We start from the raw sequence: 19249 nt of genomic DNA, 5'->3' as shown, positions 1-19249 counted from the left end.
ACATAACAGAGGTATTCCAATTTTCAGAATCGGATTCCGACCCCGATATCAAAAAGTCAACCCCCGATCAAACTTCTCAAAAATAAAACTTTCGACATTTCAAACCTAATTCCTCTACGGACTTCTAAATAATATTCTGAACACACTCCTAAGCCCAAAATCACCATACGGAGCTATTGGAATTATCAGAATTCGAATCCAAGATCGTTTACATATAGGTCCATATCCGGTCCACTTTTCTAACTCAATTTTTCAATTATAAGACTAAGTGTCTCATTTCACTCCGAGTTCCTCCCGGACCCGAACCAACTAACCTGATATAACATAATATAGATGAATAACACAAAATAAGTAGAAATGGAGAAAATGGGGCTATAACTCCCTAAATGACCGGCCGGGTCGTTACATCCTCCCCCTCTTAAACATTCGTTCGTCCTTGAACCGGTCTAGAAACATACCTGGAGTCTCGATAGGCATGGATATCTGCTCTGCATCTCCCGTTCGGTCTCCCAGGTGGCCTCCTCCACAGGCTGACCTCTCTGTTGCACCTTCACTGAAGCTATATCCTTTGACCTCAACCTTTGAACCTGCCGATCCAAAATAGCCACCGGCTCCACATCATAAGTCATATCACCCTCCAACTGAACCGTGTTGAAATCCAAAACATGGGACGGATCTCCAATATACTTCTGGAGCATGGAAACATGAAATACTGGATGCACACTCGACAAGCTGGGTGGCAAGGCAAGCTTATAAGCCACCTCTCATATCCTCTTAAGTACCTCAAAAGGCCCAATGAACCGGGGGCTCAACTTGCCCCTCTTCCTAAACCTCATAACACCCTTCATGGATGATACCTTCAGCAAAACTTTCTCCCCAACCATAAAAGACACATCACGGACCTTCCTATCCGCGTAGCTCTTCTGTCTAGACTGTGTCGTGCGAAGCCGCTCCTAAATCAATTTCGCCTTATCTAATGCGTCCTGGACCAAGTCTGTACCTAAGAGCCTAGCCTCACCCGGCTCAAACCATCCAACCGGAGATCTACACCTCCTCCCATATAAAGCCTCGTACAGAACCATCTAAATACTCGACTGATAACTGTTGTTATATGCAAACTCCGCGAGTGACAGAAACTGGTCCCATGAACCCCCAAAGTCAATGACACAAGCACGCAACATGTCCTCTAATATCTGAATAGTACGCTCGGACTGCCCGTCCGTCTGTGGGTGAAAAGCTGTGCTCAACTCAACCTGAGTACACAACTCTCGATGTACGGGCCTCCAAAACAGCGATGTGAACTAAGTACCCCTATCTGAAATGATGGAAACTGGGACACCATGCAGGCAAACGATCTCTCAAATGTAAATCTCAGCCAACCACTCTGAAGAGTAAGTAGTACCAACTGGAATAAAGTGCGCGAACTTGGTCAGCCAATCCACAATAACCCAAATAGCGTCGAACTTCCTCGAAGTCCGTGGGAGCCCAACTACAAAGTCCATAGTGATCTGCTCCTACTTCCACTCTGGGATCTCTAATCTCTGAAGCAAGCCACCCGACCTCTGATGCTCGTACTTAACCTGCTGACAGTTTAGACACCGAGCCATAAACCCAACTATATCCTTCTTCATCCGCCTCCACCAATAGTGCTGCCTCAAATCCCGGTACATCTTCGCGATACCCGGATGGATGGAATACCGCGAGTTGTGGGCCTCCTCAAGAATTAACTCTCGAAGCCCATTTACATTAGGCACGCATATCCGGCCCTACATTCTCAGCATGACATCATCACCAATAGTCAGATCCCTAGCATCACCTCTCTGAACCCTGTCCTGAAGAATGAGTAAGTGAGGGTCATCATAATGATGCTCCCTGATACGGTCATAAAGAGAAGACCCGGAGACCATACAAGCCAATACCCGACTAGGCTCCGAAATATCCAATCTGACAAGCTGGCCTGCTAAGGCATGAACATCCAATGCCAAAGGTCTCTCTGCTGCTGGAAGATATATTAAACTCCCCAAACTCTCTGCCCGGCGACTCAAAACATCGGCCACCGCATTGGCCTTCCCCGAATGGTATAAAATAGTGATATCATAGTCCTTAAGAAGCTCCAACCATCTCTGTTGATGCAAATTAAGATCCTTCTGCTTTAACAGATACTGCAGACTTCGATGATCAGTATAGATCTCACAATGAACCCCATACAAATAATGACACCAAATCTTCAAGGCGTGAACAATGGCTGCTAACTCAAGATCATGGACAAGATAGTTCTTCTCATGGGCCTTCAACTGGCGCGAGGCATAGGCGATCACCCTACCCTCCTGCATCAAAACACAACTAATGCCTATCCTCGAGGCATCACAATACACGGTGTAAGAACCTGAAGTTGATGGCAGAACTAACACTGGAGCTGTGGTCAAAGCAGTCTTGAGCTTCTGAAAGCTCTCCTCACACTCATCTGACCACCTGAATGGAGCACCCTTTTGGGTCAATTTGGTGAAGGGCGATGCAATAGATGAAAATCCCTCCACAAAGCGACGGTAGTAACCCGCCAAACCAAGAAAGCTCCTAATCTCTATGGCTGAGGACGGTCTAGGCCAACTCTACACCGCCTTTATCTTCTTCGGATCCACCTGAATACCATCGCTGGACACTACGTGCCCCAAGAATGCTATTGAACTAAGCCAAAACTCACATTTGTAGAACTTTGCATAAAGCTTCTCCTCCCTTAATCTCTGCAATACAACCCTCAAATACTGAGCGTGCTCCTCCTAGCTACGAAAGTACACCAGAATGTCGTCAATGAATACAACGACGAATGAGTCCAAATAGGGCTGGAATACACTGTTCATCAAATGCATGAACGTTGTTGGGGCATTGGTCAGCCCAAAAGACATCACCAAGAACTCATAATGGCCATATCGGGTCCTAAAAGCTGTCTTGAGAATATCTGATTCCCAAATCTTCAGTTGGTGATAACCGGACCTCAAATAAATCTTGGAGAACACCGTCGCTCCCTGAAGTTGGTCGAATAAATCATCAATACGAGGCAAAGGATACTTGTTCTTGACTGTGACCTTGTTCAACTGCCTGTAATCACTACACATTCTCATGGAACCATCCTTCTTCTTCACAAATAGAACCGGTGCACCCCAAGGTGACCCACTAGACCGAATAAACCCCTTATCACGGAGTTCCTGAAGTTGTTCTTTCAATTCCTTCAACTTCGCCGGTGCCATACAATACAGTGGAATAGAAATGGGCTGAGTGCTGGTACCAGATCAATACCAAAGTCAATAACCCTGTCAGGCGGCATGCCCGGCATGTCTGCAGGAAACACATCCGAAAAATCACGTACCACCGGAACATAATCAATGACAGGAGTCTCTGCACTAAGATCCCTCACAAAAGCCAAATAAGATAGGCAACCCTTCTCAACCATGCGCTGAGCCTTCAAATATGAAATTATCCTACTTGGTACATAATCTATAGAACCGCTCCACTCAACCTTCGGAATTCCCCGCATAGCCAACGTCACCGTCTTAGTATGACAATCTAGAACAGCATGACATGGAGATAACCAATCCATACCTAATATTACATCAAAGTCAACCATATTAAGCAACAATAGATCCACTCGGGTCTCCAGACCCCCAATAGTCACCACACACGACTGATATATGCGGTCCACAATAATAGTATCGCCCATAGGAGTAGATTCATGTACAGATGAAACTAAGGACTCACGGGGGCATATCCAGAAAATGGGTGAAATACGAGGAAACATATGAATACGTGGAACTAGGGTCAAATAATACTGAGGCATCTCGGTGACAAACTGAGACAATACCTATAATCACAGCATAGAAACGGGCCTGACCAGCCCCTGATCTGCCTCCCCCTCTAGTGCGACCCCTAGCTGATTGACCTCCACCCCGAGCTGACTGGGCGGGTGGTGAGGTAACTGGTGCTATAGTCGGAGGCTGACTCCTCTGCTGAGATAGACCTCCATGACGACGAGGACACTGCCTCTATATATGCCCAAGCCCCCCACACTTAAAACAACTCCCTGGTGCTGGTGGCAAAAACTTAAGGGAACCCCTAGCACCGGGATGACTGGTAGAATAACCTGGCATGGAAGAGACCTGAACAGGTGGAGCACGGAACGAACTCTGAACTGGAAGGGCACTAACTGATGAGTGGCCCTGATGAGAACTGTGAGAACCAGGCCAGATGATGCACCCCGATGAAATGGCCCATCTGACTGAGCCTGTCTGAAATGACGACCTCTACTGTGCTGGAACTGACCCCCCAAAGGAGCACCGCTGAATCTACCCTGACCATGAGGCCTCTTGGCCTCCCGCTCAACTCTCTCTTGACCGCGAACCATCTCAATCTGCCGAGCAATGTCGACAGCCTCATCAAAGGTAGCACCCGAAACCCGCTCCCTGGTCATGAGCAACTGTAGCTGATAAGTGAGGCCATCAATAAACCTCATGATCCTCTCTTTGTCCGTGGGAACCAACCATATAGCATGGCGGTCCAACTCAGAGAATCGCATCTCATACTGTGTTACAGACATATCGCCCTGGCGAAGCCGCTCAAATTGTCTGCACAGCTCCTCTCTGCGGGATCAAGGCACAAACTTCTCCAAAAAGACCACGGAGGACTGCTGCCAAGTAAGGGGTCCTGTGCCAACAGGCCTACGCCTCTCGTAAGTCCCCCACCATCTGAGTGCAGTCCCAGAAAATGAAAGGTAGTGAATGAGACCCCACAAGTTTCCAGAATACCAGCAGTACGGAGTATCCTCTGACACCTGTCCAAAAAGTCCTGAGCATCCTCTCTCTCTGTACCACTGAAAGGTGGTGGCTGAAGTCTCCCAAACCTCTCCAACCTATGCTGATCATCCTCAGGCATAGCAGGAATCACATAATCCTGAGCAATAACAATCGGTTGGGCTGGTGGTAGCTCTGGTGTCTGAAGTCCCTGAATAATCTGCTAGGGTGTGCGAGCGATGAGAGTCTGAGTGCCTCCCCTGGCCTGAGAAGTGGTTGCGGCCGTCGAAATAGAGACCGCCTGAGCAAGGCCAGTACACGCTGTCAGAATCTGAGCTAGGGCCTCCTGAAGGCCTAGAATCACAATAGGCACAGGTGGTGCCTGAGGTGGTGCATCAACAACTGGAACTTGGTCCTAATCTGGGACAATTGGTGGATCTGCAGGTACTGCCCCAGCTGCTGTATGGGTTGCACCTCTGCCCCTACCACGGCCTCTACCATGGCCTCGGCCTCTCGCAGCCCTGGATGGTGGTACTGGTAGCTGGCCCTCCTGACCGGTAGCACGAATCCTCACCATACGGACTTTCAAATAATATTACGGACACGCTTCTAAGTCCAAAATTACCATACAGAGCTATTGGAATTATCAGAATTCGAATCCGAGATCGTTTACACATAGGTCCATATCCGGTCCACTTTTCGAACTCAATTTTTCAATTATGAGACTAAGTGTCTCATTTCACTTTGAGTTCCTCCTGGACCCGAACCAACTAACCCGATATAACATAATATAGCTGAATAACACAAAAGATGTAGAAATGGGAAAAACAGGGCTATAACTCCCGAAACGACCGTCCGGGTCGTTACACTCCGTCCCCAATCCACCGATATCCAGGCCGCCGCCATGTGGGGCTTCGCCGCGGTTAAATGAAGACATTTGTTGAAGAAGAACCAATTTAAAGGATCAAACAAAAACTAGAGACAGAACTTCTTCAGATCTCACAAGGCAAATATGAACAATCAATGCAAAATCTAAGAAAAATCTAGAATGTGTAACACAATTGTGTGAAAGAAAACGCCAGCCGGAGGAAGGGGTTAGGGGTGACACAACAAGGAAGGGGGGAAGTGGTCGCCGACCGGATCTGTCGTTGGCGAAACACAGCCCCAACTAGGGTTTCTAAAAGCATGGGAGGAAAAAACCAGGGGAAAAAGAGAAGAAAGAGGAAAGAGAAAGGAGGAGAGAGGGAGAGAGAAAAATAATACACAGAGTATTTAATGGCTTAAATGTAGGAAGTAGACATAAATAGATATTTTGCTTTAAAAATTAAAAGGTAACTATAGGAGATAAATTTTTAAACGGGTATTTATTTATAATAAATAAGGTATCAACCTTTGCTATAGGAACAAAGGCAAAATTTTCATTACCATACTGTTAGTTGAGCCCAATCCGTCTAACATCAAATGGCCCAATTTATATCCAATCCCGAGAATGGGCCTACCAAATGCAGCCCAAACCCTATCTTTCCCTTTTTCTCCCCGCTTAATAAAACCACTATAAACCTCTTATAAACCCTAACCCTAGTTGTGCACACTCCACTATCCCAGTTCCCATATAATATAAACATTTGGAGTTACATACAAAAACAGGGGCTGAGACCAAGAGAGAAGTTCAACCTCAAGCAACTTGTACATGACGCTGTATCTACTGTACGAGTCGGCGTCTGGGTACGCGTTGTTCTTGGCTCATGGAATTGATGAAATTGGGCAGAACACGGAGGCGGTTCGCAACTCCATCACTGATCTCAATCGGTTCGGAAAGGTCGTAAAGATCGAAGCTTTTAACCCTTTTGAGTCAGCCCTTGACGCCCTCAATCAATGCAACGCTGTTTCTGAAGGTCAACAACTGTAAAATTTTTGCAGATAGAATTTGTTAATTTTGTTCTCTTGTATAAATTTTATGTACAGTCACGTTTTGGGTGTCTGCATGTGTGGTTTTAGCTTCTTTCATTTAATGGGGTTTTCAGTTTGTTTGAGTTTTGGCTGAGGTAGTGACATTGTGATTGTGTTGCATGGTGACTAAAGTCTCATATTAAAAAAGAGATATTTTTTAATTGTGGTTTCTTTGAAGTAGAACTTTCTGTTTTTTGGTGTTCCAAGATTTTCACGGGGTCAAACTATAGTGCTTTTGATGTATTGCAGGTTATTCTCAATTACTTCTTTTTATTTGTTGCATTAGCTAAGCCTTTATGCTCCAAAAAAGCCCCATGTCCGAAATTCAAAAATTTATAAGATTACAATTGGATGTGATTTAAGTTTTATACATATGCAATATGTAGAATTCACACTAGTAGTGTGGTTCTACTGCTTGTAGAATTAAACCTTCTTTATTTTCCAGGTCTTAAATCTGCATTCACTAGTGATGTTACCGTTAGTTGTTTTTAAGCAACTTAATAGTGTTAAAATGATGAGAAATGTGGGTGCTTAATGGCCTGTCACGCTGAGTTATTTGACGCTTTCTTTTTCATTTCCCCCCTCAGTTTTGTTCTTTTGTTTATTTGGTCTGACTGGATTTTTGGAATTGGGATTTCAGGGCAAATGACTGAGGAGCTAAGGAACTTCTTGGAGCGAAGTCTCCCAAAAGTCAAGGAGGGTAAGAAGGCTAAGTTCAGTCTAGGATTGGCGGAACCTAAGCTTGGGTCTCATATCCATGAAGTAACTAAGATTCCCTGCCAAAGTAATGAGTTTATTCTTGAGCTTCTGCGTGGAGTGCGCTTGCATTTTGAGAAGTTCATTGAAAACCTAAAGGTTTGTTTACTTCCTTCGTTTACCAAGGAGTTTATCCTTGCCATAGTCCACTATCAAGTATCCCTAATTTTTTCCTCTCATCTGTTCAAGTGGTTTGGGTCTTCGATGGATATTTTGGCCTTTGTTTTGGAATAAAAATAAAAGGACAGACACTTGAGCCTGTTCAAAATAAAAATTAAAATAAAGGAACAGATACATGAGCCTGATGAAATTTGAGAAACTTCATATAGGTGACTTTTACTTATTCTTTTGCACCTTTTCTCGTAGCCTGGAGATCTGGAGAAAGCCCAACTTGGTTTGAGTCACAGTTACAGCAGAGCAAAGGTCAAGTTCAATGTTAATCGTGTTGACAATATGGTTACTCAGGCAATTGTCCTACTTGATACTCTTGATAAAGATATTAATACCTTTGCCATGCGAGTCAGGTTCGTTTCTTCTTTGTCTTATCTCCACTTTGTGTGCTGTCAGTTTTAACATGATACACCCATAGTATAATCAATTTGGCACTTATGTATGGTCACCTTTTTTATCCTTGGTTTGTAGTCTCTGAATTATTTTTCCGTCAAATACTTGTTGATGCAGAGAATGGTACTCTTGGCATTTCCCAGAGTTGGTGAAGATTGTCAATGACAATTATCTATATGCCAAAGTAGCAAAATTTGTTGATGACAAATCCCAATTGTCTGAAGACAAAATTCCAGACTTAACAGAAATCGTTGGAGATGAAGATAAAGCAAAAGAAATCGTAGAAGCTGCAAAAGCATCCATGGGTATGATATTATCATTTCTCAAGTCATGGAAATGGTGCTTATTCCTTCTGTTAACTTCTTTTGCTCTAATTTCCAGGCCAGGATTTGTCGCCAGTTGACTTGATTAATGTCAAGATGTTTGCACAGAGGGTAATGGACCTTGTCGAATACAGGAAGAATCTTTATGATTATCTCGTTGCTAAAATGCATGACATAGCACCGAATTTGGCTGCTCTGATTGGTGAAGTTGTTGGTGCTCGTTTAATTTCTCATGCTGGTAGTCTTACAAATTTGGCAAAGTGCCCTTCTTCTACCCTTCAGATCCTTGGTGCTGAGAAGGCACTCTTTAGGTAATCTACTCTTGTTAATTCTAGTTTGCACTTGCTCATCTCATATATCAGGTTTTCGGGGGGGGGGCTATAGATTATTTTATTCAGCTATATATGATCCCAGCATTTTGTCTAATCATATTCTGAGTGTTGATTCCTATCATTTTGTTTCAGGGCCTTGAAAACCAAGGGAAATACACCAAAATATGGACTCATATTCCATTCTTCCTTCATCGGCCGTGCATCTGCTCGTAACAAGGGTCGAATGGCTCGTTATCTTGCAAACAAATGTTCGATTGCTTCTCGCCTAGACTGTTTCTTAGGTCAGCCTTGTTCCAGCAAACAATTCATCATTCATTACTTGATGGGTTTTCTTTTTCGTGCAAGATGAACTTCTCATGTTTTATCTACAGATACGAGTACTACTACTTTTGGAGAGAAACTCCGTGAACAAGTTGAGGAGCGTCTAGACTTTTATGACAAGGGGGTTGCACCACGGAAAAACATAGATGTGATGAAATCTGCTATTGAAACAGTCGAAGGCAAAGGTGAGTTGTGGGCGAATGGAGCTATTCATCCTAATGAGTTACCATCTGTATACTGTACATTCTAAATTTCCTAAGCTTTGAGGCGAAGATATAGACTTGTGTTGTTCAAACCAATGGAATTGGTACAAAGTGTACCTGCATGGTGCACATTCTTGACAATTTGTTGGCAATATGATGAAAGTTTTAAACGTTGTATCATGCTGCCGTGGTACTTGTTCAGTAAATGCTACTCAAGACTTTATCTGCATGCATGACTACGTATAGACTAAATACGCTTTTGCTTATTGGCTGAACATGTTCGAACTCATTCCTAGAATTTTGCTGGATGTCCTTGTTTTTGCTTCTGCATTGAGGTTGTGTATAACACATTGCTGTGCTGCAGATACAGAAATGGATGTTGATGAGCCTTCAACAAAGAAAAGCAAGAAAAAGAAATCCAAAGTTGAGGTGGTGGAATATGCTCAACCCATGATCGAGGATAAGCCACTTGTCACAAATGGTGATGCCTCTGAAGAACCAAAGTCTGAAAAGAAGAAGAAGCGGAAAACAGAACAGGAGCCAGAGCATGAAGAGGATCAGACCAATGGTGTGCCTGAGGATGGAACAGCAAAGAAGAAAAAGAAAAAGAAGAGTAAGGAGGAAAATGGAGAGGAACTCCAAGCTGCAAGCGAAGTTAAAAAGAAGAAAAAGAAGTCCAAAGTCCAAGATGATGAATAAAGATACAATACTTCTTATTTTGTCTGTCTTCCTCACCTTGCCTGTATGCCCCGCCCTCGACCTCTTTTTGTAATCCTAGGTATTTGTGCCATCTAGTAGTTTTGTTCCTGAACCAAGTTATTGCTAGAGAGAGCCATTGTATGAAACGCTCATCTTCTCTATTATTAACAGATTGGCCTTAGTGATTGCTTTCCTTTGATGTGAGGTTGGTTCACTTGGATTTATTTATTGTATCGGTTCTTGTTTAGATCTTTTTTAATACATAAAATCATGATAAAAAAATTAAGTTATTGTGAAATCAATCTTGCTGAATTGTTTTTTGTTTTTAGTTAGTCTTTTGAAACAGATGAAAATCATGAATAAAGAATAAATCTGTATCCTTAAACTTCATGCTACAGTATACTTCTAGGGCAGGGCCGCCACGAAAACAACCCTGTTTTTCTTCTTGTTTTTGTGTTTATTGCGGAATCCTTATAATCATTAGAAGTTTCAGCAAATCTGACCCGTACGTATATGGCTAAACTGATGACTTTTGTTTACAATGTCTAATGGTCTTGATCTTTCAAACACATGGCTGCCGCAGGTATACTGCCCAACCAAGTTGAGTCCCTCTTTGTACACAACAATCCATTACAGGCATAAGATTGAAGTGAAATTGGACCCCAAAGCTCAAAAAATGTAAGATCATAATGTATGGAGAAGTTCTTGGTTAAAACAAAGAGACGTTAATGTTTAGCTGACAGTAATGGCTCCATGAGATCAGGGGATTTGTTGACAAAGTTCCAAGATTTGTAGATACAAGTATATTGAAGATGATATCAATTGGAAGGCGCATGCGCTTCTCCTCCATCTTTACTTATAGTCAGTTTAGCTGAATCGCTCGCAATAAGCTACTCTACTCATTGCCTTTAAGTTTTTGAATTGGATAGACATTGAGGTCAAGCTTTAAAACCTGATAAGATAAATATGCTAGAAAAGTCCAACTAAAAGCCTTCAAATTTAACACTCAAAATCATAATAGCTAGAGACAGACATATCTGTTATTCTGAAATGTATTTTGAGGGTGGCATACATTAAATGTAATTGCTGCTTGATAAGTTTCCTAGTTATAGTCTGACATATTTCTTTTCAGCGCCTTCTCCAGAAATGGCTCACGAGCAACACGTAGGGGACGATATGTAGGAGGAAGCCGAACAGAACAAGTATTCTTTGAACTAGCATCTTTTAAAACAACATCCCAAAATGGATTGACAATATCTTTCTCTCCCCTTGCATCTTCACAACTTGGTTCTCCTATTTGCACTTTTGGCCCTTCAACATGCAGAATTTTGAGCCCAAACTCCACAATTCTGATTCCATCTCCTGATGTAACTGTGATCTCCAGTATATCATCACTGCCCAACTGATTCTCAAGTTTCCAATGGCTTAACCACATCATTCCTTCTTTCCCTTCCGGAACTCCATAGAACAAGGGCTGGTAAGACCATTTCACACTCCGAGTTAAGTTATTAACAGTAATGCACGGGCAGTCAAAAGTTGATTCATATGGTTTATTTTCCACTGGCCGATACCGAATGGGTCCTCTTTGAGCTTTGTGCATGGCAAGAGGAGCTATTCTTGAAGGCGGAGTTAGGCGCGGGGGACGATGAACACTTAGACCAAATACGGAACGCTTGTACACAATGCAAAAACTCAAGCCTTCAATCCTGGAATTACAAGTAGGCACTTTGAAGGATGTATGTGATTCTTTTGTGTATTTTGAGCTGAACCAAGAAGGTACATGTTCACCTGGCAGAAAAGTGCTAAAGACACCTGGTTGGTACAGTACCTGCAAAAAGTAATAGATGAACTTTTAATTGTTCTTGTCTGTGTAAATATTCAAGGTGTGTCTTGCAGCAAGCCCCGTTATCCTGATAGCTAATTTAGTCACTAAAGCAAAGAAAGAATATTTATCAACCAAGAAACTGTAAGCAAAATCTGAAGCTTAAAAAAAAAAAAGAAAAAAAGAAGGGCAGCCTGGTCCACTAAGCTTCCGCTATGCGCAAGGTTCGAGGAAGGGTCGGATCACAAGGGTCTATTGTACGCAGCCTTACCCTGCATTTCTGCAAGAAGTTATTTCCACGGCTTGAACCCGTTATGCCAAGGCTCCCCTGTTAGCAAAATCTGAAGCTTAATATTCACAAAACTGAAACAATGAAAGAACGAGCAAGACATACCTGAAGAACAACTTTCTTTGTCTTCCTTGTTGGAGTCCATCCTTTACCATTTATTCGGTAGTAACTCAGGATATTAGATGTAAGATTGATCATGACATTATCCATAGAAGCTAAGTTCGACAAGCCCAACTTGCAAAGCATCTCTGCCTCAGTATTTCTTAAGGGCTCTAACTTGAAATTTCCATCTATTTCAACTAATTTAGCACAATTCGACACAAGTAAATCCTTCAGTCTAGATGATCTTGATTGATATGATATTTTCTCTAACGACCAGCAATTAGTAACATTGAGATGTTCTACATTGGGAAGCCCTACGAGCGATCTGAGCTTTTCACAGCCTTCCACTTCAAGCTTCTGAAGACCGGTGAGATAAATTATGCCCTTTGGTAGGCAGCAAATTGGATTTTCGCTCAAATCTAAGTTTTGCAATAAGGAGAGGCTACTGAAAGCAACTGGAAAAGCATCATTGGATAGATTACAGTTAGCAAGACTCAGAGTAACCAAGGAATTAGGTAAACTAATATGTGAAACTTTAGGACATATTTTCCCCTTCAGCATCCAGGACCGCAGAAATCCATACCACGGTTGGACCTCTTCTGGAGTAGAAATCATTTGGTGAACTGCAATTTCATCAGCATAAAGCTCTCTCAGTGAATCCATTTTATCTAGATCCATCGGCACATATTCAAGATTCAAGCAACCAGAGATATTTAGTGTCACCAGACATTTTAGCATGCAAATGCTATCTGGAAGTCTCTGGAGATTTTTGCAATTTTTGAGATTCAAAAGAATAAGTGATTCTAGACACCCGATGGTCTCATGAAGCTCAATCAAGCTTGTACAATATCGAAGGATCAACTTTTCAAGATTGGGGAGTCCTGAAAAATCAGGTGTTCTTAGAAGCTCGTAGGAATGGCTGAGATCGAAAATCTTCAGATCTTTAAGGAACTGAATGACCAAAGATAGAAATGAAAACCGAGTTAGACAAAACTAAGTTTCTGCTAAAGCTTAAAGAATGAAGCACATTATAACACACCTTGACTCCATGCCAAATCCTCCTCAAGCTGCTACGGTGTAATTCAATCACTACAAGGCTCTCCAGAGGAAAATCAATTGGCATGCACTCAAGTTGCAGCTCAGACCAGCGCAACCATCTTAATCTCTTAGGAAAAACATCAAAAGATCCTTGAAGCTCAACGTGATCGAATTGGAGCAGTTTTAACTTTTGCATATGTGCAAATACATCAGTTCCCAGAACCAGCTCATTTGTGGCTTCTTTGGCGTCTGACAAATGCCATGGGAAAAAAACAAACCTTTTCTGTTTGAATTGAACTCTCTGAGGATTAGGATAGTTGAGAAAGTTTTTTATTTTGTGTTTCTTGAAATCCTTGGCGAAAAAGCTTGAGCTAACTATGTCACTTTCCTTGAGCATATCCAAGTCAAGAATAATGCCTTGAATTGTTTGAGTGGCCTATTCAGAGAGAGGAAAGAAAATGATGAGTAAAGGCAAGTAGGCATTAAGTAGGGGATGCAAAAAATATGATGAACATAAACAGGTCTTTTCAGCTTGCACTTTTCCCAAACTATACATTCAGATAATTACTTTAATATTCTAACCAGGTTCAAAGACCATGATTATTTTTATAAAGTAGTTGTTTATACAAATTCAGACAAGCTTTTTGATTTTTAATACCTAGCATATGTTCACTTTGCTTTAACAAATATTTTTGCACTACCATTCACTATAGGTCCAAAAAGAAGTGAAGGATACTTAGAAATGAGAACTTGACTCCAGAGGACGGATTTAGATATTCTTGGAAGAATAAGAAATCATTAGTTCAATAAATGAAATTTTACAAATATTGCTGGTTCAAGAAGATATAACTGTGAACCAAAGGTACTCCTCATCTTCAACCCATTTCATTAAACTTAATGAGAACTACGTTAACTGCTGAATCAACACGCATAGCAATAATTTTAGCAAAGAATCAGCTATCAGTGAAAAGCAACTTAATTTCATTGAATCCCTACTATAGGAGCCATATAAGAGAGCATTCCTTACACGGTTCTGGATTAAGACGTTAAAGGAATCCTTTGAACGCCATAGTCTAGAGCGTTTCCCAGGCTCCAGTGGTGATTCTTGGCGAACAATGTCTCTTCCCATATCTCGAATCATTTGATGCATAATCAAGCTGTTAGACTTACCAACTTTTATAAAATTTCTGTCAATGAGATTCTCAATTCCAATTACAGTGTAAAAGTTGCACCTATTGAGAATAGTTACTGCTAGATCTCTGTCCTTCCCAATGAAAAAGCAAGCTAGGTGGAGAAATAAATTCTTATCATGATCATCCTCAAGAGATTCGTAACTTATTGTTAATTTCCTGAGAATTTGATGATTCGGAATTGTTTCCAATTTCTGTATTGTACTTTTCCAAATGTCTATGTTTCTTCCTGCCAAAGTAGCACCAAGAACTTCAAGTGCTAATGGAAGTCCTCCACAATGGATTGCTACTTGTTCTGAACACATTTCAAAACCTTTAATAGGACAATCTTGACCAAATGCATGCCAACTTAAGAGCTCAACCGATTCATCTCTATTCAATGCTTCAAACTCATAAATCTTATGCACATCAAAAGGCCTAAGCAATCTCTTGTTCCTAGTTGTCACAATGACTTTACTACCAGGATATAACAAGTCCTTCATTCCCAGTAGAGCATCCACTTGATCACGATTATCTACATCATCAAGAACAAGAAGGATTCTTTTACACTGTACAGCCTCTCTCATCTCAGTCATTCCCTCGTCCACGGAAAACATAGCTTTCTTCTTTCTTTTGCAAATATCAGAAAGAAATTTCCTTTGAAGAGTAACTAAACCTTTACGGTGTGTTGAATTTTCTCTAATGTTGGACAAAAAGCTGCTACCATCAAACTTACTGAAGTTCAAATTATACACAAACTTTGCCATTGTTGTCTTGCCTATTCCACCGATGCCACAAATAACAAGAGTGTCAACATCAATAGATCCATCCTCTAGCCACAAGTTGATCTTTTCAACACGCCGTTCTATTCCAATCAGATGAGGGCAAATATACAGGACTGGCCTGCTCAGTTTATTCTCAACCACTTTAAGAATCTTCTGGATGAATTTGGACTCGTGTCTGAAATTGTTTAACAAAATGGAAAAGTAACCAAAGAAAAGTTACTCTGTAAGATTTTGGAATCGAGAACCAAATCATGCTACATGAATGATGGAAACACAGAGGCCTAATAGAGTGTACATAAATTGTTACCCGAAGCACTATGATAAAATATATTAAGCAATTAGAATTAAGATAATGGTATGGAAAAGTCTAATAAAGATTAGAGCTTCTCCTTTGTCCACAAGGAAGTGAAGAAAAAAATGGAACCAAAAGGTCTTTCTTTTTTTCTGTATCTTTTTACTCCCTTTGTTTCAATTTATGTGAACCTATTTACTTTTTAGTCTGTGCCAAAAAGAATGACCACTTTACTTATTTGGAAACAATTTGACTTTATGCAATGATTTATAGCCACACAAAATATATGTGCCTTATTTTACACCACAAGTTCAAAAGTCTTCTCTCTTTTCTTAAACTCTGTGCCCAATCAAATGAGTTCCCATAAATTGAAACGGAGGGAGTACATTGAAGTACCATCTTGTTTAGAGGCACTTCTTCTTTTCCCATTTCACAAGGGGAGTATTTACTTGGTTAACAATTGAAATGTTCAGGACTCTAGTGTTTGATTGAGAGGCATAATTGCTTCAAGTCTGTAGATGTCTGGAGACAGATCTTGAAATATCAAACATAGCAGACACTCCAAGTTTCTATCAGTTTAAGTTTCTACTATATTGGCATATCTTTGACAGATTCTGACTATCAGGTAAATCATCTTCCCCTTCATAATTTAGTTTAATACTCAAGAAAATGTCACAGGTGTATTTAAAGTTAGTGAACTCACCCATCAGCTTGGTTTTGTAAGACCATTCCTCCCAAGTCTGCAACTTCTTTGAGTGCTTCCCTCCATTTTCTGACCCTCTCATTTTCACCTTGATTCCCTCCCAGTTCTTTGTCCATATCAAATGCTTCTCCAATTCTTCCCTTCTGTTTCCTAACATCAGAAGGATCCACGTGGTAAAATATGGGCAGAACTGCACGTTTTGCTATCTTTTTACAATCCAAGATCATTACCAACTCATCAAGACACCAACTTGAGGACACGTAATCATTTGAGAAGATTATAACTGAAACCCCAGATTCTTTAATACCCTTTTGCAAATTGAACTTGATATCTTCACCTCCCTCATTTTCATCACCACAGCTTCTTAATGTTACAAAACCTGCTCCCACCAGAGCTTCATAGAGGTGATCTGCAAAAATTTTGCCGGTGTCTTTCGCTTTGAAACTCAAGTACACTTGAGACTTCAGTTCAGTGGCCATAGAGCAAAACTCAAGAAACTGGAATTGATGATTTCAGGCTACCAAAATTCACAGCTAAAGTTTACATAAAGAAGGAGGGAGAAGGAAAGTCAACGTTTTTACCCAAGAAATAATAAAAACAAAGACTTTCAGATTATTGTTTTGGGATTGTCGTCGGGGTCCGGAACCTAAATGTGGTTACCGAAATGAGTGAAAAAATAATAATATTGTGACCAAATTATAGTATAACGCTTTTTATAAAGACGCTATGGTCTAACTTTAACAAGATTGTCAACGGCGCTATACATATTTTGTGGGCCCATCAATAATTCTTCTGTGCTTAACTGAGATAATAATAATTCAAATGGGTATAGCGCCCTTCGACCCCTCGGATTGAGCATTGCCTTATTTAAAGGCGTTAAGAATTTTGTAAAAATCAATTCAGAAATATTCTCAACTCATGTTATTTTTTTCTTCTTGTTAAATTCTCAAGTATTTTGTCATAATGCCTGAAGAGCGAAAAGTAAGGGTTTCATTATATTGGGGGGGGGGGAGGAAAGTTGTGGTGGCGAATAACTCAGTGAGCTATAGTTTATCTCCATAGTGTCATATTAAGTTGCTACTTATAATGGAGTACGATAGACTGGTATCGTTGTTGTGTAACAAAATGAGTGTGAGCAAACGTTCGGTGAACCTTAAAGTAACCGGAAGATATTCGTATTCTGTCACTCCGCAAGGGGTTGCTTGTTACGTTGAGTTTAACATCGAGGATGATGAAACTTTGAGTTTTTTTTTGAGGACTCTGGATGAATACCGAGAATTTCTTTTGATAAAAATGTTGGGAATGTACGTGAAGGTTGAAGACGTTCGCAATAATGAGGTTGTGCAAAGCAGGGATAACCATCAGTCATCGGGTGGTTATTCTGGAGCAGTTTTTGCCTAACAGGTTCCGGCTGAAAGAGTTTAGCCTGATTTAAACTTATCTTCACGGGCGAATGAGGAGCGAGGAAATAATTTCTCTCATACTTTACATAATCCACAAGACGAGTGGTAAACTTCAATTTTCCTTTGTGTTACGATGTTTATTTTTGTTATATTGAATTTGTATTAACACTCATATATTCCATAGGGGGTACCAGCCAGATATGAATTTTACAAGTTATGAACCCACGCCTAGTTGGAATATGCGTAGTTCTGGTGTGTTGGATCATGGTGGTCCATCCGGGAGTTATCACCAACAGGATAATGTCCATCATGGGATGTCAACACATTACGACTTGTAAGTGAAGTGATATAGCTATATGTAAAGTATTTATCAATTTGAGTAGCTCATTATTTTGTTCTTTGTGCAGTGAAAACGAGCAAGCTGAACCTCCTGTCCTGACTCAATTGCCTGAGGATGACATATTTAAAATCGGGATCTGGCAGATGCACAGAGTCAGGAAGAGAACAGTGATTATGACAACAATGCCGATGAGTCCGGAGATGACACACCCTTCCCTGATGAGGGTGGTGATGAGGAGGAAGAGAATGCTGGACCTGATTTGACTAGGGAGCATGCTCCACCCCCATTAGACCAAGAGTGTACGAGTCCCAAGTGCCGTTTCATTCAAGGGAGATTCCCTACCTTGATCATTTGCCAAGTATGCTGGATGTGGATGCCCTCACAAGGGATATTGATGAAATTCGGACAATAATGTAGGATGAGTCTAGACCAATGGTGCTGGCAAAGGGCATGCTTTTTCCTGATAAAACGCGCCTAAGCAGGGCGGCAAAAATGTACAGCGTAAAAGAGTGTCGTGAGATGACGGTATGGGAGTCAACTCCGGATGTATAAAAGGTTGTTTGCCGTAGATAGTTTACGGGTTGTCATTGGATGCTGCGTGCGAGCAAGAAGAAAACAGGTATGTAGAAAGTGGGTAAATACATTGGCACCCACACTTGTGAAATTGACACATTCAGTGGGAATCACTTCAACTTGGATGTTGACTTGATTTCTCTTGTCCTGATTCCACACATTGAAGCGTCCATAAGGTACAAGATCAAAAAGTGCATTACATCCGTCCACCAGGAATATGGCTGTACTATTACCAAAAGAAAGGCATTTCTCGAGCGGTGCAAACGTGTGTTTGAAATTGTTTATGGTAACTGGGATAAGTCATTTGCAGCTCTACCCAAGTACATGGCCACATTGCAATACTTTAACCCCAGGACCGTTGTTGAATGAAAACTTGAGCGGAGTCCGGGAATACCAGAATATATATTCAAATACGTGTTCTGGGCATTTAAACCAGCAATTGATGATTTTCTGCATTGCCGGCCGGTAATATCCACAGACTGCACTCATGTCTATGAAACGTATGATATTAAACTGTTGATCGTCATTGTAGTAGATGCTAATGGAAGTATATTTCCTTTAGCTTTTGCTATTTGTGCCAATGAAAGCCAAGAGACGTGGACACTATTTTTGAACCACTTGAAAGAGCACGTTGTCAAACAACGTTCAAGTATTTGTCTAATATCTGATCGGCATGGTGGTATTATAAGTTCTGTAGAGAATTTTCCTGCATGGAAAGAACCGTATGCCTACCACCGTTACTGTGTGAGGCACCTGAAGGCCAATTTCCTGAAGGCACATCCCAACAAAGATTTTCATGATTTA

The 19249-nt window shown here is 41.2% G+C and overlaps 2 protein-coding genes across 3 annotated transcripts; one reads left to right on the top strand and one right to left on the bottom strand.

The window, feature by feature from the left end:
• The first annotated feature begins 6356 nt into the window (after nt 1-6356).
• On the top strand, nt 6357-10128 carry LOC104094048 (nucleolar protein 56-like). The gene is made up of 8 exons (XM_009599907.4): nt 6357-6676; nt 7372-7586; nt 7854-8011; nt 8169-8356; nt 8433-8685; nt 8839-8987; nt 9078-9212; nt 9595-10128. Exons 1-8 carry the CDS (start codon nt 6472-6474, stop codon nt 9927-9929), a joined length of 1638 nt encoding a protein of 545 aa, XP_009598202.1. The 5' UTR covers nt 6357-6471; the 3' UTR covers nt 9930-10128.
• Nucleotides 10129-10896: 768 nt separating this feature from the next.
• Nucleotides 10897-16767, bottom strand: LOC104094049 (disease resistance protein RPV1-like). 2 transcript variants are annotated; one of them, XM_009599908.4, is made up of 5 exons: nt 16130-16764; nt 14208-15309; nt 13182-13616; nt 12146-13093; nt 10897-11757 (listed from the first exon to the last, which is right to left on the bottom strand). In XM_009599908.4, the coding sequence occupies exons 1-5, from the start codon at nt 16606-16608 to the stop codon at nt 11032-11034; spliced, it is 3690 nt and encodes a 1229-aa protein (XP_009598203.1). In that variant the 5' UTR covers nt 16609-16764; the 3' UTR covers nt 10897-11031. The 2 variants fall into 2 exon arrangements, 1 of the variants encoding a protein (XP_009598203.1); XR_011409285.1 differs by having other exon boundaries at nt 11620-11757; nt 12023-13093; nt 16130-16767.
• Between the last annotated feature and the right edge of the window lie 2482 nt (nt 16768-19249).

Source organism: Nicotiana tomentosiformis, chromosome 1 (genome assembly GCF_000390325.3).
Source record: "Nicotiana tomentosiformis chromosome 1, ASM39032v3, whole genome shotgun sequence".
NCBI lineage: Eukaryota > Viridiplantae > Streptophyta > Magnoliopsida > Solanales > Solanaceae > Nicotiana > Nicotiana tomentosiformis.
Note: the sequence above shows the minus strand (reverse complement) of the source record. Positions and strands in the feature narration are given on the sequence as shown.

Bases quoted from the DNA above. Each gene is read 5' to 3' on its own strand.
- LOC104094049 (XM_009599908.4), bottom strand. From the start codon at position 16,608: ATGGCCACTGAACTGAAGTCTCAAGTGTACTTGAGTTTCAAAGCGAAA. The intron at 15,310-16,129 runs GTGAGTTCACTA...AAACAATTTCAG, and splicing joins TTACAAAACCAAGCTGATGG to ACACGAGTCCAAATTCATCC. The intron at 13,094-13,181 runs GTGTGTTATAAT...TTGGTCATTCAG, and splicing joins GGATTTGGCATGGAGTCAAG to TTCCTTAAAGATCTGAAGAT.
- LOC104094048 (XM_009599907.4), top strand. From the start codon at position 6,472: ATGACGCTGTATCTACTGTACGAGTCGGCGTCTGGGTACGCGTTGTTC. The intron at 8,686-8,838 runs GTAATCTACTCT...ATTTTGTTTCAG, and splicing joins GCTGAGAAGGCACTCTTTAG to GGCCTTGAAAACCAAGGGAA. The intron at 9,213-9,594 runs GTGAGTTGTGGG...GCTGTGCTGCAG, and splicing joins TGAAACAGTCGAAGGCAAAG to ATACAGAAATGGATGTTGAT.